Here is a 25193-nt window from a genome sequence, read left to right as displayed (position 1 = left end):
TTCCTCACCTTACAGTCGGCCCCCTCATAATAATTAATCGTCAGGTCAGTTGAAAGTTTTGTACTCTCCTAATTGCTGCTGTGGCTCTTTAAGATTCAATGTATAACCAGTGGGTAGTGCGTTTGTTTCTTTTTGAGAAGCCTAGAGGTTCAAGACCCATTGCCGAGATCGGTACACTCAAGCTATGCTATTGCAGATGTCATCTTGTGGGTGAAATGTTAACCCAAAGCCCGATCTGCCCTTTAAGGTGAATATAAAGCATCTCATGACACTGTTTCAAAGCAGGGCAGATGAGTTCTCCCTGGTACTATGGCTAATATTTATCCCTCAATCAATATCACTGAGAAACTGATGAACTGGACAAGCGTTCAGTTACAGTTCCTTGCACCTTGATCTATGCATTTTTGATATTATAACAAACACTGCACGTTAGAAAGCATTTAGTTGGCTTTAAAATGATGTGAGAAATCTTGAGTAATGAGAAATGTTATAGATATTAAGTGTTGTTTCTGTCTAACGTTATAACTAGGTATCAGCTCAACCTTTTGAGTAGGGATACAGTGTCTAACTCAGGATTGACCTGATAAAATAGGAATTGAGGAGTGTGGCACTGGAAAAGCACAGCCAGTCAGGCAGCATCCAAAGAGCAGGAGAGTCGACATTTTGAACATAAGCCCTGATGAAGGGTTTATGCCTGAAATGACGACTCTCCTGCTCCTCGGATGCTGCCTGACCGGCTGTGCTTTTCCAGCATCACACCTTTTGACTCTGATCTCCAGCATCTGCAGTCCTCACTTTCTCCTGGCAAAATAGGAGCCTTGGTTTAAATTTAAAGTTGCTGAATGCAGTGTGGGAACAGAGATAATTTATGCCCTTGCAAGGGGGAAACCAGCTCGTAATGAATCTCAGGATCCACTAACGTAACAAAGGTGTTGTAGCCCCTGTGAAGAGTAGGCTTGCTGCTAACACTGAGATCTTACAACACTATAGAGTCTGCATGACCCAGAAAACTATTTATAAGGCCAAGTTCCCTGGAGAGATCTGATTTAACAGGCGTTGGACAAAATACTTTATTATTATCTGTTGAATCTATCAGCTCCACAATGATACAAGGGAGGCTTGAGAGCTCAAGTGATGCAGTGAATGCCCCTACCACTAGACCAGAAGGCCTGGGTTCAAGTCCCACCTGCTACCATTGTCTGAGTAGTTTGGTTAAGAGAAATGTATATAAGGGAAGTTTGAAAGAATCAGGAAAGATAAGAAAGTTGCAGTACCATGTGTAATAGGAACTTACCATGGTTGGACATGCAAAAATGTCCAGAATCACAAAAGTGTTATGGGGCAGAAGAAAGTAATTCAATCCACTGTGCTTGCACTGGCTTATTAAATGAGCATCATTACCTTGTGCTAATTTTCTGATTTTCCCTCCATACCTTGTACATTATTTTTATCCAAATAACCATCTAATGCCCTCTTGAAAGCCACAACTGAACTATACTTCCAGGCAATACATCCCACGCCCACATGACTCACTGACAGAAAAAGTTCTTCCACACTTCACCCTTGCTTCTTTTGCAGATCGCTTTAATGGGCCCCATTGAAGCTCAAATTCCTTGTTGGAGCCAACACTGTCTATTAATGGGAGAGTAATCAGTTTCAGGACTGGCCCATGATCCTGTGCAGGAGGATAGCAAGTGAAAGACACAGTGTTTCACAGCAACCTTAGCTGGCCCTAACACACTCAACCAAGATTCAAAGGGGTTCATAGGAACAGGGCTGCACCCTTCAGTTCCTCGACTGCAGTCATTTAGATATGATTGATCTGTGCCTTAAATCCATTAAGGCATGCTAGTTCTGTAACCCTTAACATCATTCGTGATCAAAATTCTATCAAATTCCAGTTTGTATTCTTTGACTGACACTCAAGCTCAGCAGTGCTGCTGGGAAATGAGAGCTCCATGTTTCACAATATCTTTGCTATGAAGCAGATATCAATCCATGAATAGCCTGGTCTAAGCTTGAGATGACAACCCTTTGCTTTGGATTCCCTGACCATAGGAGGTAATTTCTCTTGATCTCACCTGTCAATTCCTTTAATTAGCTAAAATAAGGTAATTACATCAGACACTTAATCTTCTACATGAAAGGAATACAAGGTTAATCTATGCTCACTCAGTCATGTCCATAAATCAACTTGTCAGAATGAGCCTATTCCCATTTTGTGCACATGTAATACCTTGTATTTTTTTGGCACATGCAGGGCAGAAACTTTCAACATTGATTTGAAGACCTCCAGGTGGGAACAATTTCAAGCTTCAGGAACATCTACCATGTAGCCACTTTGGTAGAATTTTACAAGAGAACATCAAGAGGCAAGAGGTGGAAGGACATGGGCAGTAGATACACTGGGTGGTGGGGGTGGGGGGGGTGGGGGGGTGGGGGAGGGGGGTGCTCAACATCTCCACTCCAAGTAACAAACCCATTCTGACTTGGAAATAAACAGCTGCCCCATCACTGTCACTGGATAGACGTTGGAAACTTACTTTCTGGCTGAAGGGCCAGAGGGCCACTCTCATCTCCCCAAAGACTGCACAGCTTCAAGAGGGCTGCTCACCATCACCCTCCCAAAAATAATTCAAGAGCAGTAATAAAGTCTGGCGCAACTAGTGATGACAACATTATATGAGCAAATAAGTTTTAAAACTTGCCATATCACTTGCCCTTCACTCCTCCCTGGAACATCTTGACACCAAGAACAGCTACGTAAGAATCCAACTCATTGACTACAGTTCACTCTTCAATGCTATTATCCCCTCAAGACTGATTACTGAAGTTAGTAGCTCGGATTAAGCCTCACTCTCTGCAACTGGATCCTCAGTTTCCTCACCCACAGGCCACAATCAGTGAAGACTGGGGACAATATTTCATTCTCACTAACACTCAACACTGGAGCCCCCCAGGGGTGTGTACTCAGCCCCCTACTGTACTCTCTGTATATCCACAACCGCTTCGTCAAATACCAGACTAATGCCATTTACAAATTCGCTGATGACACCACCATAGTCATTTGAATCTCAGATGGCTACAAAACAGACTACAGTTGGGAGGTAGAAGATCTGGAATAACGGTCCACTGAGAACAAACTAGCTCTCAATGCTGGCAAACTCAAGGAACTCATTATTGACTTTCAGCGAGATGTTACTCATGCCCTCCTACACATTAACAGCACAGAGGTGGAACGAGTGGAGAGTGTCAAGCTCCTGGGAGTGGTCATCCACAACAAGCTTGCTTGGACTCTTCATGTGGACACATTGGTTACAAAGGCCCAACAACGTCTTCTTCCTCAGGCAGCTGAGGAAATTTGGCATGACGGTGAATACCCTTGCCAACGTTTATAGGTGCACCATCGAGAGCATTCTGTCTGGATGTATCACTACCTGGTATGGCTACTGTACCATTCAAGTTCGAAGATGGTTACAGAGAGTGGTGAATTCAGCCCGGACAATCACAAAGGCCAACCTCCCATCTATAGAATCCATCTACCAGGCCGGCTGTCCAGGAAAGGCTGCCAGCATTCTCAAAGATCCATCCCACCCTGGCAATGCTTTTCTACAACCTCTACCATCCGGGAGAAGGTACAGAAGCCTGAACATATGCACCAGCCGGTTTCATAACAGTTTCTACCCAACTGTTGTTAGAATACTGAATGGACTCACAAACTCTTAACATTTGGCTGTACCTGTGTGTTTGCTTTTACTGCTGTTTACCTATTATTCACATACCTATGCTACTTAACTCTGTGACCTGCCTGTATTGCTCGCAAGACAAAGGTTTTCACTGTGTCTCGGTACGCATGACAATAAATTCAATTCAATTCAATTCAAACTCACTGAGTTAACTCCTGGTCTTGCTGCACCCAGCCTAAAGCTACACCCTGGTATAACAATCGGGGTCTGTGTACACTGGGGTAACAATAAGGGTATGTATACACTCGTTTGACAAGAGGGGTCTGTGTACACTGGTGTGACAATAGGGGTCTGTGTACACTGGTATGATGATAAGGGTCTGCGTACATTGATATGACAATAGGGATCTGGGTGCACTGGTGTGACAATAAAGGTCTGTGTACACTGGGGTGACAATACGGGTCTGTATACACGGGTGTGACAATAGGGGTCTGTGTACACTGGTGTGACAATAGGGGTCTGTGTACACTGGTGTGGCAATAGGGATCTGTGCACACTGGTGTGACAATAGGGGTCTGTGTACACTGGTGTGACAATAGGGGCCTGTGTACACTGGTGTGATGATAGGGGTCTGTGTACATTAATGTGACAACAGGGTTCCAAGTACACTGGTGTGACAATAGGGATCTGTGTACACTGGTGTGACGATAGGGGTCTGTGTACACTGGTGTGACAATAGGGGTCTGTGTACACTGGTGTGATGATAGGGGTCTGTGTACATTAATGTGACAACAGGGTTCCAAGTACACTGGTGTGACAATAGGGATCTGTGTACACTGGTGTGACGATAGGGGTCTGTTTACACTGATATGACACTAGGGGTCTGTGTGCACTGGTGTGACAATAAGGGTCTGTGTACACTGGGGTGACAATAGGGGTCTGTATACACTAGTGTGACAATAGGGGTCAGTGTATACTGGTGTGACAATAGAAGTCTGTGTATACTGGGGGACAATAGGGGTCTGTGTACATTGATATGATGATACGAGTCTGTGTACACTGGTATGACAATAGGGGTCTGTGTACACTGGTGTGATGATAGGGGTCTGTGTACACTATTCTGAACACCATTGAATTTCAAGGGGTGGTGATTAGATTATCTCTTATCATTTACAATGGCACTCTAAGAACTGTGGAGGGTTCTCCCCATGCCCTGGCCATAAATGGACATCAATAAAAACGATTGTGTTTGTTGCATGTGGCTGTTTGTGGGACTCTCGTGATGCCATTACTCCACATTATAACTGTAACTACAATTCAAGCACTTCAATTGAAGTAGCTGTCAAGCACTTCAAGACACCCTGCAGTTGTGGAAATTGTTATGTAAATGGAAGCTGATGTGATTCAGACATTTGCAGGGTTGGCTAAGGAAATGGCGAACCATGTTTATGAAGTTCAACTAATGCATCACATACATCAATTCTGAAATGTTTTCATTTATTGTATTCACTGGCAGGATTGATGGAATCTGTTTATAATGTGCAATTAATTTTGCCATTTCAAAGCAACTGTCTGTATAGATGGAAAATAAGAATTTTTGACTCTATAACTGAACATCCAGTTGTGCTTTGGAAATGTAGGCAGCCTTGTGTTGGAAAGCACAGCAGTTAATCTGAGCACAGGAAGATGCCACAAAAAAAAACAGCATGATAATATGAGTCAAATTGAATTTCAGATGCTGTTTGAGGGCTAACTATTTGCCTGGTAAATTCTCCTCCTCTTCTTTGATCAGTGACACTGAATACTTTACATTAGCCTGACAGAACCAGCAGAGCCTCCGTTTAACATCTCCTCTTAAAGACGCTACCCCCAAGAACACAGCACTTGCTTGGATGAAATCTTTTGCTAAATTTCTAGTTGGAAACCAATATCAAATGTTTAAACTAGTCATTACTCATTGCTGTTTGTGGGACCCTCTTATGTATTTCCCATTTAAACATGGAGGCTGCAAGAGCAAGTCAGAGGCTAGGAATACTGCAGCGAGTAACTCTCCTTCTGACTCCTCAAAGCCAATCCACCATTTACAAGGCACAGTCAGGGGTGTAATGGAGTACTCCCTGCAAGGGTGCAGCTCAAACCACATTCAAGAAGCTTAAAACCATTGGCAACACTTTGGAAGTATGTCATTGACCAGGAAAAGATGTTCAAAAATGCAGCCTGCTGTAACTTGACCCTACTATAATTATTCTTCTCATCAGGGATTTTCATTGGAAGGACTTCTATTTTGTATAAAGTAATGAACAATGAAAATTCCCCATGCTTAGCAAGTTCCCATAGACAGCAAGTTAAATCAATGACCACTTGTCTGGCACACATCTCTGCCCTTCAAGAGTGACATGGGATACCAACCTGAATAGACAGTCAGTTTAACATCTCACCTGATTATCAATGGCAAGCTCCCTCACAGTACACTCCTATAACAGCATGGACAAACTGAAGTCACAGACTGCTATTTAAATGTAACATTGTGTAACTCAGAGTGCTGGCTCTGGACCAAGCAGACAATTCAGTGACAGGCATTTTAATGACATATCTTACTTAGCTTGCCAAAATCCAATAACATTGACAATAACAAAAATGACCAATAATGTTTTGACAGCTGAAGAATGCATGTGAACAATATGACAGAGGCAATTTCACTGAAATGGTTGCTTTGCATCAAGGAATGTCTCGAGAAACTAGTGATTTATGATGTCATAATCCATTGGTCAGCTCAAGGGATTTAGATAGTTACAGGGTACGGTGGTGAACATTGCGGCTTTCCAAATAATGGACCTGGGTTTGGCTCCCAGCCAGCACAAGTTCTGAATTTTACTGCCAGGAAGGAAGTGAATATAACTCTTGTGGCTAAAGGGATCAATGGACATAAGGGTGAGTGGGATTAAGGTATTGAGCTTGATGGTCAGCCTGATCATATTGAATGGTAAAGCAGGTTTGAAAGGTCAAACGGCCTACTCCTGCTCCTGTCTTCAATGTTCCTATGCTAATAAATCTCTGCTAGGCCTCAGCTAAGGACAGCATCCACTCATAGACCACACTTCAAGCAGAACGTCAAGGTTTTGTTGTGGGTGTTGAAGAGATTCACTAGATTGGCGTCAGGGATGAGGGACTCTATGACTCTAAGTATTACCAATGGAGCTATGGGTGACTTTGACTGTAAAATGTTTTGAGACACTCTGAGATTGTGAAAGAGTAAATGATTGAAAATGAGAGAGATACAATGGCATGCTTCTCTCAAACTGTCTGTTTATTTGTTTAAAATTGGCTTCATTTTGCTAGGACTGAGATGATCAGAGATGTCAAGCTGCTTTGTATTGGGGTAAGACTCCAAGCAATGAGGAGCTTTGTCTCTAATTTCCATTCACCACAACTCATTAATGTGACACTCAGTCTAATGCTTCTTTGGTGTTAAGGACAGTCACTCTCATCTCACCTTGGAATTTAGTTTTTTGGTCATTGCTTGGAGAAGAATTTCTCTGAGGTCAGGACTAAAATGGCCTTTGTGGATCCTAAACCATACATGTTGTTGCTGGAAATGCATTGCTTAACTAATGAGATCAACCATTGTTTTGGTGATGATTGAGGGTAGACAAATAGAATTGGCTGGATTATTCTCCCTGCTTTTCATGGTCAGGGCATAACTTTATGAGTAGATATGAATATTAGAAATGTATTGCAACAACTCTGCTAGTGGCTTTCAGCTGGAGCTGATTCTGGTGCCAGGATGTCATCAGGGCCCATTGATTGTGGGCACTCAGTCATTTACTGGTATTACATGGAGTGAATTGAACTGGTGGTAACCTTAATGCTTTGATGCCAGGAACCACAGCAGAAGGTTGAGATGGAACATTGACTTGGCACTTTCGTCTGAAGATGGTTGATCGTGTTCAACTCTCTTTTGTGTTGATGTACTGGATTCAACAATCATTGAGGTCAATGATGTTCATGGAGCCTTCAGTCTTTATTGCAACATGATTGGTCCTTTAACTTGATGGCAATGGTAATGGTAGAGGGAGGGCATGCCGAACCAAAAGGATGTAGATTGTGCTGGAATACAAGTCACCTGCCATAGAGGTCCTCAGTGACTCATGTATGCCCAATTTTAAGCTCCTGGATTTGTTCTGAATCTATCCCACTTACTAATAGGTTAGTGCCACATCAGACAATGGACAGTGACTGCTGCAAGGACTGTGCAATGGTCACACCTACCAATACTGTCATACATATTTGTATTTGATGGCGTGTAACACAGTGAGAACAAAATCAAGTAGGTTTTTATCTTTTGTCATTTCTTTCCCATCTACAGGGTCAAATATTGTTCATGTTGTTTAGTCAGTGATACTACCAAATCACTGCTGTTGGTGGACACAGTAAACCTGCAGGGTAAAAACAATGATTGCAGATGCTGGAAACCAGATTCTGGATCAGTGGTGCTGGAAGAGCACAGCAGTTCAGGCATCATCCAACGAGCAGCGAAATCGACGCCCCATTGCTATCCTTAGTGCTTTATCCATTTCACAGAATTTGGTGTCGGTGCTGCCTAAGTGGTCGGACTACCCAGCAATGATGATGGCAGAGTCTGGAATGTTGGCTGTAAAGTACAGCTGTTTGTTTGTTTCAGTCAGGCTTCTTGATCAGCCTGTGGGATAGCACTCCCAATTTTGCCACAAATCCCTCGGTGTTACAGAACCAACTCAGATTGGTGCACCTTCATCACATCTGTACCAGGGGCATGAGCTAATATGCGGTGGTCCCACCTACTTATATTCTCATTGTACTTTGTCACAGAAGTTTGGTCAACTGAGTGGCTCATTTAGGAAAGTTTAAAGTTAAACATATTGTTGTGGAAGTGAGTGAATCCAGTTGTCTATCAATAGTGACCCAATATTCTTACAATGCTGAACCTTAATTTTTTTTATCTTAGCTCACATTCCTCACTTGCATTCCTCACTTGCCTTGATATTTGCACTGTGATTATTGTCCCTGTCTCTGGCCCACCTGTCTTGGAGGTGTGTCATATGTGAACAGGTTGATTAAAAGTACTTTTGGAGCTCATAATTCTGGTTCAGTTAAACAGGCTCTTTTATTAGCCAATTAACATAACCACAACACTACCAAGTTCATTAATATTTGTATTTGGACACTCACTGGCTACTGGGAAGCAAATTGTGATGAAGGCCATTACAATTCCATAGTCCTGCATCTCTCACTGTGGCATTCAGGTATATACTGATGGAAGAGAGTGTGGGAAAATGATCAGGAGAGTAGGATTGCTGGCAGCAATCAAGTGAGGGAGCATTTGGAAAGCAGCTGGAATGATCAATGGAACTGTAGTAGGCTTGGGAGGTTCTCAAGTGTCTTTTTAAATCATAGCTTCTTGGTGATGCTTCTGTTAACTATCGCATTTACATTAATCACTTTTAGATATATTCGACTTGGTTGGTATTCATACAGGGCAAATCGTTTTGGCAGAGTGGGCCCCTAGTGCACACATTAGGGGCCTCATGCCCATTTCAGAGACTGACCCTGAGTCTTTTGTTACCTATCCTACTATGATAGATGTGCACTCGCAGCTCAGCTAATTTACGCTCCACCTTGAATCCATTTAACTCTATAATGAACAGAGTTTCGTCAGGATGGGACCATTCACCACAGCAGATTCGCCGCCAACGATTAGTCACTGCCCTTTGACCACCGAGCATATCTAAACTATATAAAATTGCCGTTATATTGGTTAAGGTAGTGTTTGTGTTGTTTCAGTAACAGCTTATTTTCGTTGCAGGAGAGTTTTTTTTTAAGCTTGCTTTTTCCCCCAAGTCTTCAAAATGTATACAAAAATTATTAGTAAACTTGGAGATTAGAAATGTAGTTTCTGCAGGTGGGAGGAGGGGTGTTGCGGGGGTGGGACATTATACAAATGGCTGTGGAATTCTTGTAGCAGGTAGCATGCTTAAGGCTAAGACTTTAATGAATACAGAGGGTCTTTTAAAGAAAATAGTTTTAAGCTAGGAAATAACTATGAAGGGTTGTAGCTGACCACAAAAAGATGCAGCAGGGGCATTTCACAATAAAGCTTATAGTATGATAAGAGAAACTGGATAAAAGAACAAGCTGTAACAAACAAGGAACAAAGAATGCAGATATACAAGGGCAGCAGCATGGCCAGATAAGAAAATAACTAGAGAGAAAAAGCAAATGAGGTAATCGGCTAATGATAGGATGGGAAAATGGAGGCGTGATTCTGCAACTTGCAAACTGAATAAGAATGCTTACATGTTTTGTTTTTGTGCGCATTTCTGCTTGATTGCAGAAGCGTCCGGTACTTGCAAAGCTGTAATAAATTGTTCTTGTTTCCAAGGCTTTGTCTCAGGCTGATTTGTGAGTGAGTTCTGTTGTGAGGAGTCGTTGTGGGGAGCTCAAAGTGTCTGTGAGATACGGTGTGTGTGTGTGTGTGTGTGTGTGTGTTTGTGTGTGTTTGTGTGTGTGTGTGAGCGAGAGAGAGAGAGAAAGAAAGAGAAAGAGCTGTACAGCTAGTAGAAAGTTTAACCCTTTGTGATTCAGTTTGAATGCACATTTGTTTGTTGGTGATTGAATGTTTGTGCTTTGTTCCTTGGAGCTTGAGATCTGGGGCTGTTTTGAATCTGATTTCTACTATGGAAATTTTAACATGATTTCTTTTAAGGTTAAGGATTTTACAGATTATGAAATAAAATGTTAACTCCTGTTCTTTTTATAGATCATGACTGCCTTACTATCAGTTTCTAACTAATCTCTTTTATCCTTACATAAAAGTGATTTATGGAGAACAGTCAAGGTCTCAAAAAAAAGCATATAATTAGTCAGATTAATCGAATGACTAAAGTGTCCAGTCAGGACCCTGAAGGGGGTGTGGAAGAAGGTGACACCGGACCTTGTCAAGATTAATTAAATTAGCAACAATGGGAGGCACGGGGAGTTGCCTGTGTAACGATCGATCTGCAAATAACGTTAAAGGGGGATATATCCCGCCTGACAGTTCTTTGGGGAGAACGTTGGGTAATTGGGAACACAACTCCTGGATACGGGAGAAAGATAAGGCTACAATGATAAACTATTGTTATTTCGTTTGGACTAGAGAAAGTATTAAGGTGCCTGGTATTTTTTTTGGCCCAAATATGGGTCCGATGAGGATTGGCTGTGTCACGATCTTAATATATATGTCAATCGAAAAGAACCGTACAGTCAAAAAGAGTCCGATTATGCGGCTTGTTGGATAGGGAGCGTGGGAGTAAAATTATGTCCCATGAATACGGAGGAATTAGGGAAAGAACAGAAAAAGAATGAACAAGGGAAGCCACAATGGGATCCCTTAATGTGTTGGCCGCCCCCATATACTACTCCCTGGAACGAGCCTACAGCTCCCGAAGTAGAACCGAGTCCAGACACAGAAAGGGGAACGGGCTCTGAACTAAAAAATGCAGAACCTAGGGGGGCTCAGAATCACTCGAGCCACCACATGTAAAGGAGGGGCAGAGATATTGGAAATGTAAAAGTATGTCCCTTACGAGAGGTTTCGATTGGGGAAGGTAGAATCAGATATGTAAACGCTCCCTTAACTAGCAGTGAAGTTAGGGTCTTTAAAAAGGAAATGAAGAGTTTAATAGAGGATCCGGTTGGACTAGCCGAACAATTAGACCAATTCCTAGGGCCTAATTTATATACCTGGGGAGAACTGATGGCAATTTTAGGAACGTTATTTTCAGGGGAAGAACAAGGTATGATTAGGAGAGCGGTTTTATAGGAATGGGAAAAGAAGCACCCAGCTGGGGAAGAAGGGGCCCCAGCAGAACAGAAATTCCCAAATGTTGACCCTCGTTGGGAAAATAATGACAGGAAAGATAGGGAGTCAATGCGGGATCTACGAGAAATGGTAATATTAGGAATTAAAAAGGCGGCACCTAGATCACAAAACTTTGTTAAGGCCTTTGAAGTACGACAAGAGAAGGATGAAACCCCTTCTGCATTTCTTAAAAGGCTCAAGGAGGCCACAAGGAAGTATTCGGGAATGGATCCTGATAATCCGATAGCACGGGGACTCCTAAAAGTCCAGTTTGTAACTAAATCATGGCTGGACATACAAAGAAATTACAGAAATTAGATGGATGGAGTGAAAGACAGATGGAAGAACTGTTATGTGAGACACAGAAAGTGTATGTGAAAAGGGAAGATGAGAAGCAGAAACAGAAAGCCAAAATGATGGTGGAGTCAGTAGAAGAAATAACAATTAGGAGAATGGGATCAAGGAATAACAGGAAGGGTAGGGGAGGACACAAAAGACAAGGGTCAGATACCTGGGAAAGGAGGCAACAGGCAGGGTGTTACCATTGCGGGAAAGTGGGGCATTTTAAATGGGAATGCTCGGAATTAGCACGAGAAAGGGAAGCCCTTTCCCTACTGACTTTCGATGAAGATTAGGGGAGTCAGGGGTTCCTTCCTCCTGACATCCACTGGGAACCCTTGATAAATTTAAAGGTGGGACCTGAAGGGGAGAAGGCAATATTTTTGGTGGACACGGGAGCAGCACGATCATCCCTAAGTTTTAGACCTACCGGTGTTAAATTGACTAACAAAAATCACAGGGTTTCCGGAGTAAAAGGCGAAGAATTCTTGGTGTCTAATTTTGAGCCAACCCTAATTAGAGAAAATGATGAGGAAGTGACAGGACAATTACCAGCTGTAGAGTTCAATGATAAGTTTTTAAAGAACTATATTGTGGCGCTCGGCTCTTCTTTGTCTGTCCTTAGGAAGAAGGGTCTGTTGACCCAGACACCTCCACTTGTGTTTGCAGTACATCGGATAAGACTGGGTGATTGGGTCCTGATAAAGACTTGGAAAGATACCAAACTGCACCCAAGCTGGGAGGGACCATTCCTAACCTTCCTGACCACTGTAACAGCCATCCAAACTGTTGAAAAAGGGTGGAGTCATCACACTCGTGTTAAGGGCCCGGTGGACGCTCCTTCCCCTCTGGCAGATTGGCAAGCACATGCTACAGACAACCCTCTGAAAATCAAACTGAGCAAAAAGAATTGACGGAGATAAGAGACTATTAAGTATTGGTTAAAAGAAACTGTATCCAAAAACAATTGTAAGTGTTGCATGGACTCACTCCTCCCTGGCATACAAAGGGTTAGGGAATAGACAGATAGGGTTATGAGCTGAAATGAGTGGTCAGCTTTATATTGTCATGATAATATTGGCGCTAGCTGCCAAAGGGGGTGGGAAAAATCATTTTACCGCTTTATGTCAGAATTATGCTAAACTAAAGGGGCATACCGACTGTTGGGTATGTGCAGAGAACCCACACCATGGGGAATCCGGAATTCCTCTCACGGTAATACCACTTACCAAAAGAGAAGTGTACAATGTACAACAATTTGATTCGGGCTCAAATGATACAACTTGGAGATTTGAAAGGGGTAATTATAACTTTGCGGGGTGGTTCCCTCGACCAGCCCCGAAAACTCTGGGCTATTGATGGCCTTAGAGTTTTCCCACGGAAAGGAGCAGTAAATACCACTTGTTTCTGTAATCAGAATGATACCACACCCTTCCGATTAGGCAAATCACCTTGTGTCTACACCAGCCAAGCTACTCCCAAAACCATTCCCCAACTATTGAATGGGACATATTGGGTGTGTGACTTAAAGGCCTGCCCATTTATCCCTGGCGAGAAGTAGGTTTGGAGTGGCAGATGTAACAGGAATGGGTGCTGGGACCATCTAGTTCCGACACTATCTTAAAACCAGAAAGGTTGGAGTGGTTGCTGCTACCTCGCCTATATAATTCTCCACTTGGGGCTGTTAAAGAGAGCCCCAAAAATACCTTGGAATAAACAGAGAGGAAGGCTCGTAACCTGGAAAGTAACCGAAGGAGATCGCCTCCTCTGGACTTTGATACCTATGTATGGGACCGCTCAAGCAGGAGTAGAAATACAAAAGTTGGCAGTTTCCCTGGAAATGTTGGCCAACAATACTGCTGATGTGTTGGTCGCAACCCAATCCAAAGTAGCAGCCATAACGACCGAAATGATTGCCACTAGTGCTAACGACCCTTCAGAACAGGATGGCTGTGGATTATATTCTAGCAGACAAGGATGGTACCTGTGCACTAATTGGAGAGGAATGTTGTATGTACATACCTGAGGTCTCCTCTAACATTACTGATATCTCCAAACATGTGCGAGACAAAATTGCCAAAATAAAGGAGGCCGGTAATCGGTACCGGAACGAAAAAGAATGGGAATGGGGGAATTGGGGATTGACTGGTTGGGGAAGGTGGTTAGTCAATTTAGCTATCTATGAATTATTGATATTAGTGGGTCTGGTGGTGGGGTTCAACGTCCTAAAATGGGTAATGAGCCGACTGATGACATCCCTTGGGGAAGGAACCCAAATAAATCATCAGATGCTTTTACAATCAGCAGGTGATATGCAACAAAGAGAAAGTCAAAGAATGCTTTTAGAGTTCGAGGGACGAATAGCACAAATGTAAAATGTAAGATTGTGAATCTCATCGCCAAAAAGCGTAAGAGGGCAGAACATAAGAAATAAATTAAAGGAGACTTAATAAGTGCAGAAACAACAGTTTTAAAAAAAGAAAAAGGGAGAATTGTGGGAGATTAGAAATGTAGTTTCTGCAGGTGGGGGGAGGGGTGTTGCGGGGGTGGGACATTATACAAACGGTCGTGGAATTCTTGTAGCATGTAGCATGTAGCATACTTAAGGCTAAGACTTTAATGAATATAGAGGGTCTTTTAAAGAAAATAGTTTTAAGCTAGGAAATAACTATGAAGGGTTGTAGCTGACCACAAAAAGAAGCAGCAGGGGCATTTCACAATAAAGCTTATAGTATGATAAGAGAAACTGGATAAAAGAACAAGCTGCAACAGACAAGGAACAAAGAATGCAGACATAATAGGACAGCATCATGGCCAGATAAGAAAATAACTAGAGAGAAAAAAACAAATGAGGTAATCGGCTTATGATAGAATGGGAAAATGGAGGCGTGATTCCGCACCTTGCAAACTGAATAAGAATGCTTACATGTTTTGCTTTCACGTGCATTTCTGCTTGATTGCAGAAGTGTCCGGTACTTGCAAGGCTGTAATAAATTGTTCTAGTTTCCAAGGGCTTTGTCTCAGACTGATTTGTGAGTGAGTTCTGTTTCTCACAGTGGAAATAAGAAGTTTTACCATGATGGTTTTATATATGTTTTTGATAAACTATCCAAGAGTGATTCAAGTATTAAGTTTTGGCGATGTGAACAAGGGGGCCGATGTAACGGACTGATCCACACCATGAGTGGCACTGTGATAAAAATAATAAATGAACACACACGCACTCCCCTTCCGCAGCAAGTGTCCCAGTTGCGAAAGTGAAAACAAGTTTAAAACGTTGTGCAGAAGAATCTCAGGAAGTACCTAGTGTTCTTATTAACGAATATGGAGCTGATGTCCCTCAGTCAGTCCTAGCATTTTTACTGACGACAAGCAGCATGAAGAAAGTAATTCACCGAAAAAAGAAAGATATTAGTTTAGCACCACCAAACCCTACTGATCTTCAGCATTTTGTGATTCCAATTACATATTGTTCTTGAATACGGTGAAAGTGATTGTTTGGGATATCTTAGAGGAATAGCTCATAACTATCAAATGAATTAAAAAATTTCATTGTTGAATATTAATGTGAGATTTTACTGCCATTACAAAGATTTTTAACATATATTTCCTTTTTCTGGTTAAAGTTTGTAACTCATTTTTATATATAAACCAATAAAATGATATTTATTTTACCTCTTTTTTTTAAATCAACATGTAGTATGTAGTTGTATAAATAAAGGGGACTGAGAAGTATGAAAGAACAGGTGGGAGGGAAAACAATCAGTATATATATACACACACACACACACATATATACTGATTGTTTTCCCTCCCACCTGTTCTTTCATACTTACCACCAATGATTAGCCACTGCCAGTTCTCCACCAGCGTTTCTCAACTGGGGTCGTTTGACCTCAGGAGACTATTTGCCACCGGAAATATATATATATATATATTTCCGGTGGCAAATAGTCTCCTGAGGTCAAACGACCCCAGCTGAGAAACGCTGGTGGAGAACTGGCAGTGGCTAATCATTGGCGGTGAATCTGCCGTGGGGAATCATTACTAACCCAGTTTCGTTGAGTTTCTAGCTTGCCGTTCTAAAGCTACTTTTTGTTCACAGGCTGCGGCCTATGGGCGGTTCACCTGGCTCCTCACTGTGACAATGTTTCATGATTCAATGGTAAGGCTGATGCAGTGCTTGAACTTTAATTATCCGTATTCACGGTAATGCAGGCAGGCATGCCGTATAACATTAGAGTAGACTGCTTCATGGTTCTACGACATGGGGGGGGCGGGGAGGTGGAAGTTATCATATTGTCTAGAAGATACATTTTTGTAAGGGCAAGAAGTTTAGTTGAACCAAAAGACATTTAAGATCCAATGTCTTTGTACTTTATTAAAGGAATTGTCTCAATAATAATTACCATAGACTGTTATGTTAAGGGTATCATTTCACAAAGTGAATGATAGCCCAAAGAAAAATCATTTCCTTTGTAATCGTTCCACACAAGCATTGCCACCCACCAGAGAGGACAGAGCGGCACTCAGAATGTACTCTCAACAAAAAGACCACATTCTTTAGAGCACAGCATTTGTTCAGTGATGTGTTGAAATGTCAAATGAAATCCTTTGCAATAGTACTGAGCTTCTGACTCAGTGGCTTGTTGGCTGAAGAGACTCAGTTTGAATGGATGAGCCTTAAATGCACTAACTACGGGGCACACTCTTGATATGAGGGGCAGGAGTTTTCAAATGGGAGTGTTTCCCAACCCACCAGTGAATGGGTCCTCACTGGTCAGAAAGTGCCATCCCAGAGAACTTGCCTGTTGATCTGACTGTCAGCTCTGTAGACTTAGCAGTGCTGCCTGGAGTGATGGCCACTTCTGGAACTATAAACAATCCCCAGAATAAAAGCAAACATAGGTCCAGAGGGGGTAGTGGAGAAAACGGTTTGGGAGTCTTGAGAGGTGAGATCAGGAGAGTAGATACAAACACAGAAATATCGAAAATAGGAGCAGAAGGGAGCCACTCATTCCTTCAAAATTGCGCTTCCATTCAATATACCCATTGCTGATCATCCAACTCAGTACGCTTCTTCCACTTTCTGCTCCTATTGGTCCATTTAGTCCTATGAACTGCATCTAACATATTGAAACCATACAATATTTTGGCCTCGATCACTTTCTGTGGCAGAGAATTTCACAGGCTCACCGCTGTCTGGGTGAAGAGATTTTTTTTTCATCTCAGTGCCATACCCTTTTGTTAGCAGCCAGAAGGTGGGTGGGGCTGTTGCAGAACCTGTGGAGTGTGGGGTTAGGGGGAATGGGGTGCTAATCCCAGAGAGGGCATCAGTGATTGAAGTGCATCCTCTGGTCTCTCTCAGTTAATATCAATGATGGATGGTCTGCTGGGCAACACCTCACAGACCGTGGCACTGGACTTCTCTTGCCAGCTGAAATGCTGCCAATTATCAAGGTGCTGTCTGAGGGCCTCAATCAGGATAAGGCTGTGTGGGCCACCCTAGGACTCACTCACAGCCCACCGTAAAACTGCTGCCCAGACACAGTTTGGTTGGAAGGTGTTGAGAACCCTGGGAATTTAAAGAGCTCCCCTGCCAATGATGAGGGATGGTATAAAGTTCTGCCAGTGGCGACCTTGAGACAAGTGAAAGGTAAAGCCACTATAGTCCTCCTGGATCACAAAGCTCCTCTCTCATCAGTGAGAGAGAGAGAGAGATGGCTGGTGGTGGTTTAACCTGAGGGGAGAAGATGAGAAGGAGAATCCTTCATGATAACCTGCATTTGAACCCGCACTGTTGGCATCAGTCTGCATCCCAAACCAGCCATTCAGCCAATTGAGCTAACCAACTCTAAAGGTAATTTTTAAAAGCCTAGGTGTGGAATATTTATGGTGCCAGAAATTCTGATTGCAATTGGATACACTAAATGAATCATAGGCCCCCAATCTTAAAAGGTCTTATCTATTTCTTAACAAAGCAATGCTGTTGTAGCCAACAGCCAAAGGCCACTCTGAAAGCAGCTGAAAATTCAACTGAGGATTCAAAGTCTCTTCTTAATAGGCTGCCTATAAATTCTGTAATCTTCAATTGAGATGAGAATTGACTTCTGAGATCAACACTAATATGTATGTTACAGATATCCAGTGGCATCATTACATACTAATGCAAAGCAGATATATGTAGCATATCGCACTGTAATATTAGGGGATATTCAGTCGTCACTTCACACAGTAACACAATAAAAGATACACGATGGTATGATATAGTTTGTACCAGAAAATTAACAGGTATCTGCTTACCTGCCAATCAGTAGAAACTCGCCCAGTACCCCAAGTCTTCGCATCGCCATGAGCAGGCCTCTCACTGTCATCCCCTCACAGAAGCAGACGACAACTCTTGCTTTAGGCAGTCTTTCCCTTAATTTTCTCAGGAGTCTGTCAAAGGTTTTCTCTCCAGCATTGCTGTAGATTTTACCTGAGTGTGCAATGCATATTCCTTCCTGAGAAGCTAACTCCTTGAAGGCCTCCATCCCACTCTCTCCATAGTTTCCTAAAACAGATATGAGACACTTTTGATTAAGAATTAATCTGGAGAATGATCACATAGTGTCACCATAACACTATTTTAGACAGTACTGGCTGTAGCTCAGTGGCATCACTCTTATCTTAGAGTCAGGAGATTGTGGGTTTAAGCCCCACTCCAAAGTCTTAAACACATAATTTAAATCACCATTCAAGTATGGAATACCGAGGGAGTGCTGCATTTTCAAAGGTGCCAATTTTAAGATGAGATATTAAGCTAAGGTCCCGTTTGCCCTCTTAGCTGGACTCAGGAAAGTCATAGGGTCCTAGAGTCAGGGAGATGTACAGCACAGAATGGGACCCTTCAGTCCAACCCATCCATACTGACCAGATATTTTACTTTAATCTAGTCCCTCGTTTTGAAGAAGATTGGTAGGGGGAAGTGATGGTTTTCCTGGTGGTTTCCAACATTTTCCCCTCTATCAAAATCATGAGATAACAGATTATCTGCACATTTGACTTATTTCTGCTTCGGGCACTTTGCTATGTACAATTTGGCGGCCATGTTTCCTGTATATTCCTACAGAGACTACGCTTCAATAGTATTTTGCAGCTGTAAAGTATTTTGGGATTCCTTAGATCATGAATGCTCCTATACAAATGCGCATCGCGTTTCCTTGTTAAATAACTGGGTTAAAATCCAGCAACTTGAGATTTGTAAATCATAAATATTTTACCAATCTTTAGTGATCCAATGTTGACTTGTTGGTTTCTTACATCCCAGAGGAGACTGTTGGGAACACTGTTGTATTAGATGTTTGTTTCTTAAAAGGTTAATGCTGAAGGTTAAGAGTGAAATAATATCTACCCATGATGTTAACGTCATAAAGCCTTGCAGGAGGTGATCATCTTTGTATCTTGAAAGAGTATTATGTCCAGTTCTCAACACCTTGCTATGGGAAGGACATTCTTAAGCTGGAGAGCATTCAAAAGAGATTTACCTGGATGTTGCTGGGAAGGGAGGTCTTGAGTAATAAGGAGAGGCTGGATAGATTTTTTTCACTGGAGTGTAAGAAGTTGAGGGGTGACCTTATAAAGGTTCATAAAACCATGAGGGGTATAGGTAAGGTGAATGACAAGTGCCTTTCCCTGAGGCTGAGGGATTTCAAGACTAGCAGGCAATTTTTTTAAGGTGAGAGGAGAAAGGTTTAAAAAAGGGTAAATGAGGGGTAAATTGGGGAATGGACTTCCAGAGGAAGTGTTCAATACAGTCACAATGTCTAAAAGACATTTAGGTAAGTAATTGAGTAAGAAATGTTTGGAGATATCTGGACCAAATGTGGGTAGGTGGAACTAATTTAGTTTGGGATTATGATTGGCATGGACTAGTTCGACTGAAGGGTCTGTTTCCATGCTGTATGACTCTATGACTCGATATAGACCCACCAGCTAGGTCTTCTCATCGTGTTAGTAATAATGTCTATTACATCAATCAGAGTTGTACTTGGTTCCTGTCATGTGATAATTCACATTCTGTAAAAGACAAGAGCCTCTTCTTGTTAGACTACCTAGTGGTTTTCCTTTACCACATCAGACAAAGCAGACCCTGCCCATCACAATCGCAAAGGTGGATGGTGGCAGAAAATATATCTTCTGGAGACCAGGAGTTCAGCTAACTCATACAACATTGATCAGGATCTATAATACAACAAATTAAAGCAAAATACTGTAGATGCTGGAGATCTGAAAGAAAAAAAAACAGAACGTGCTGGAGAAACTCAATCAGTCTGGGAGCATCTGTGGAGAGAGAAGTAGAGGGAAAACCTGTTGTGTCCAATGAATCTTCTTCGGAATTGAAAGGGATTTGAAAATTGTAGACTTTTTATGCTGTTGACAAAGGGGTAGGAGGAGCTAGTGGAACAGATGGTGAGTGTGCATAGAGCAAAAGACAACGGGAGTGGTAATGGGAAAAAGGAGAAATCTAGATGCAAAAGTAGGCTTTAATGATAGATGCGAATATTAGAAAATAGGCAAGCTCTGCTGAGATCAAACATAAAGATACTGGGGAGACAGCAACGTAGTCAAATTGAAGGATAGTGTGCATGTTCTGAAGCTGTTGAACTTAATGTTGAGTTCTGAAGGCTGTAAATTATTTAAGCAGAAAAGGAGATGTTGTCCAACAGCTTCTGTTGGGCTTCACTGGACTACTGCAGCAAGTCTTGGGCAGAAGTGTTAGCACAAGTGCAAAATGGTGTATACTGAAATAGGAAACAACTGAAAGGATGGGGTCATTCTTATGGACTGAGTAGACATATTCTGCAAAATAGTCACCCAGTCAGCATTTGGTCTCTCCAGTGTAGAGGAGACTACAAAGTGAGCACCGTATACAGTAGACTTTTATGAAAGAAGTATAACAAACCATCATACAATAAATACTACACATGATGATATAGCAATGCGTTGTGCACTAATTTAATATGGTTGTAATAGAAATACATTACTTTTGCTTTTTGGTGTTATCATTTAAATTTTGTAATTTAGTTATGTAAGCAGTCTTTAAAATCAAAATAACAGCAATACAATTTCCAAGCTTAACCTAATACAGTGTTGTACATTTCCATAGGCTGAGGAGAGAAACAACTTAAATTTGAACAGTGCTATGTGGTTGGCTCAGTTGCTAACATGCTTGCCAATTCTTCTGAATTATGGGAGCTGAGATATTCAAAGTTCAGCAAGTGCTTGTAATTCCATATAAATGCAAAAACAAACTGATTTACCATGACTTGGAAGTGGTGAAGTTGGAAATCTGACAAGGACAATTTGGAGAAATCCAACGGAAAATTTGTAATTTGAAATCCCAAGGAAGCATCATTATTTATATAGCACCATTTATGTAGAAAGCTATTCCAGGGTGCCTTACAGAGGCATAATATGAGAAGAGTTAATAGCCAGAGACTTTTCCTCAGGGCAGGACTGACTGGCACAAGGGGTCATAGTTTAAGATATTAGGAAGAAAATATAAAGGAGACGTCAGAGGTAGGTTTTTTATGCAGAGAGCTGTGAATGTATGGAATGCATTGTCAGCGGTGGTGGTGGAAGCAGAGACATTAGGGACATTTAAATGATTGCTGGACATGCACATGGACAGCAGTGAGTTGAGGGGTGCGTAGGTTAGGTTATTTTATTTTACATTAGGAATAATCCTCAGCACAACATCGTGGGCTGAAGGGCCTGTTCTGTCCTGTACTTTTCTATGTACTATGTTCTAAAAGAAAGATGTCAAGCTAATGAAGGAGAGTTAGCAGGGATGACCAATATCTTGGTGGAGGTGAGATTAGTAAGACATACAGATTTAGGAACTGAATTCCAGTTTGAAGCTTATTTTTACAAGCAGCACATTTGAAACAAGCTAGCTTAATGTTTAGACTCATAGTGTTCATATTTTTTTCCATTTTGTGGATTAGGTAGAAGAAACCATAAAAACGTAACTGAATATTATTACTCGTATGGAAGAGTTTGTTTTTTCTTCAGTAAAATAATTTATCTTGCAACTTTAATTCTAAATTGTGGTTAAATATACTTAAAAGCTGACATAAGTTATGGAAATCTGAGATAAATAAATCAGGAGTTTGATAGTACAGACTTAATTATTGCTGAAAAGTGACACGTTTTATAGACGTTTGTCATAGTGCAGTCATCAGGACACTTCACAGGAATATTGATCTAAAGGACAAGCAACATTTAGGTTGTGTGTGTGAACTCTCCTCTCATATATCATAAAGGTGATTTATCCCTTACTTTGATGCTTCTCGTGAATGACAAATGCAAGATAGAAGCCTTTGACAAAACATATCTTTTGTCTGCGATAAAGACATTAATTAAAATCAATCATGAGACAGAGTGTGCTTTACCAACACATTCCTTAACTCTCAAGCAAAGATTGATATTTGTAATGAAGGAGAAGTTGGGACTCATCTCTGTAATTTATCTAAGATACAAGGGAAGTAATACATTAGAAGGTTAGAAATGACCGAGTGATCTAACAGCATTCCTTCGCCCGTTTAATGTTTTAGATTGGTAAATGACTGTGTTAAAATTTTAAGAGAAAATAATGAGCACACTAAGACTAGCAACAGGCATGGCAGCGTTTATGTTCTGCAATGCCAGTTGGTATTCTGAATGTGGGCTGTAATTTGTGCACAGTTGCAATAGCATTTAGATATTCAAGCTCTATTCAGTTGTGAATTCTAATGTCTATGTTATCCTCATATTACCTGTTGTTTTGATTCAAAAACATGGCTCAGAGGAGGAAAAAATGTGGCACTCCTCCATTAGTCATGTAGCCCTTTCATCTCTGGTATTAAAATAAAATCTGACAGAGGGCGGATGAAACACTCCTGAACAATACTAAACCACATTAATGTAATACAATTCTAACTCCTATCTGAGGAACAGGGTAGTAATAATCTTCTAAACTAGCACACACAAACAAATTAATTCTATTTTAGTCTTTTGCACTTAATCCAAATAATTTGCAATTTACAATGAGTGCAGGGTGCTGGAAAGTTGGTGTGCTTTGTTAAAGTTAGCCACTGAATCAGTAAGGCTGAATCAAGCGTATCTTTATAAGGAATAAAACTATGAGGAGATGTCAATTCTGAAACCCCCTGAATGATTTCCCCATTCATTTCAATCATGGTTGTTAAACCCACTCCACTTGCCTTGGTTCTCTAACAGTAACTGATATGTCTATCAGTCTTATAATTCTAATTCTGATTCCCGATGAAGGGCCTTTGCCCGAAACGTTAATTTTCCTGCTCCTCAGATGCTGCCTGACCTGCTTTGCCTTTCCAGCACCACATTCTCGACTCTAGTCTCCAGCATCTGCAGTCCTCACTTTCACCTTATAATTTCAATTGCCCAGTGTCTTTTAAGGACAGAATTTCAGATTTTAATTACACTTATTTGTGCAGATGTGCATCTTGAGATCACCCCGAAAGGCCTAGCTTAATTTTAAGATATGCTCATCCTCTTCTAAAATTCTCCACTTCAGCAAATTGTTCAATTTAACTGATCAAATCCATTAATAATCTTTCAAATTGGAATTGCATTATCGCCTTAGTTTTCTATATATGAAGAACACAAGCCTCATTAATGGAACCTGAGAAATGCAGAGACATGAACTGATCAGAATGAGCCAGCATATATGTATAAATCACACCTAATGAATCAAATTAATTTTTTTGAGGAGGTAACCAATGAGACAGAAAAGGGAATGTTTGTGGAATGTTTATTTATATGAAATTCCAGATGATTTTCCATCGATTTCCACCAAACAGACCATCAATAAATATAATAGTGGGTGGATTTGGAGACAACCTTTTGACTAATGTAAAGTACTAGTAACTTCCCCACGATAGACATAAAGACTAAACAGTCTGTAATTTGTGTGTTTATCTCTCCTACTTTTCTTTAATAATAGCAATTTTCCAAAACAACAGGACAATTCCTGAATCAGTAGTTTCAGAACATCAGTAGGTACATTATTAACCAACTTTTCAAAGAGCAATGATCTTCTAATCTAATACATGGAGCCACCTTTAAAGTTGTCACAAAGTAAAGCCGTATGCAATGGAATATAAATAAATTTGTTTAAAAATGCAGAAAGTATGTAAACAAGTTGATGGCTCAACATATTCTAAATAGGGAAGTGACAGTTTAACAATTTGAATTGATGTACTATTGGATTAATTGGCTAAGCAGCCAATATTTAATGAACTTGCTATGCATGCGAAGAGTTATCATGGGTTGACACCATCTTTGCCAACAATTGTTCTGGCAGCACAGGTTTTCTGCATATGACAATCTAAAATCAAGCAGGTTCTCTAAAGAGCAAGCACTTTGTCCTGCTCATTTATAATGCAAAGAAGAAAAACTGGCCATGATTTAGACGAGGCAGAAGGCTAACTCTCTGCTGAACACCAGCAGTAGCATGGCATGGACATCCCTATCAATCTTCGGATGAGTACAAAGTTCTGTAGCTTTACCATATTAGTCAAGAAGACAATACAGAACTAAGCAATACATGTTATATTGATATTGCTATCTTTAACCATGAAGCACCAAGCCTATCCATGCCTGGGTAGAGAAATATTAGGCAAAGACTACAATCTAACAATGATGTGGAAATGCCAGTGTTGGACTGGGGTGGACAAAGTTAAGAATCAGACAACATCAGGTTATAGTCCAACAGATTTATTTGGAAGCACTAGCTTTCGGAGTGTTGCTCCTTCATCAGGTAGCTAGAAGGAGCAGCTCTCTGAAAGCTAGTACTTCCAAGTAAATCTGTTGGACTATAACCTGGTGTTGTGTGATTTTTAACTACATCTAACAAGACTAACTACTATCACTGGCCTTCAAGAGTATCCCATCAACATCTCATGGAGGACACAAGTTTCTAAGGATTTAGTTAAGTCAACATTGTGGACACCAGAATGAGGCAGAAGTTGGATACTCTACAAGTTATGGAAGTGCCTGACATTCAGTCCTCTCAAAACCTCTGCACTAACTATAAAGCTCAAGTGAGGAGTATAATGGAATATGCGTTAAATACCTGGATGGGTGTGACTGCAAGGACACTCAATAGCCATAATACCATCGGGGCCTTGCCACTGAATGAGACATTCACTGAGTCCATCATTGGCAAGCTTTGTTTACAATTGATAAAATGCAGTGCAGTTACTATTAGTTCAATAGTAATCAGT

General features: G+C 41.2%; 1 protein-coding gene across 1 annotated transcript in view; it reads right to left on the bottom strand.

Annotated features, from left to right (window-relative positions):
* The window catches only part of LOC132819582 (metabotropic glutamate receptor 1-like), a 313439-nt gene that overhangs the window by 196489 nt on the left and 91757 nt on the right, over positions 1-25193 (bottom strand). The window contains exon 4 of the mRNA XM_060831152.1: positions 18208-18457. Within this exon, the coding sequence (XP_060687135.1) occupies positions 18208-18457 (250 nt within the window). The remainder of the gene's footprint in view (positions 1-18207; positions 18458-25193) is intronic.

This window comes from Hemiscyllium ocellatum, chromosome 10, assembly GCF_020745735.1.
Source record: "Hemiscyllium ocellatum isolate sHemOce1 chromosome 10, sHemOce1.pat.X.cur, whole genome shotgun sequence".
NCBI lineage: Eukaryota > Metazoa > Chordata > Chondrichthyes > Orectolobiformes > Hemiscylliidae > Hemiscyllium > Hemiscyllium ocellatum.
This window is presented reverse-complemented; position numbering and strand designations above follow the sequence as displayed.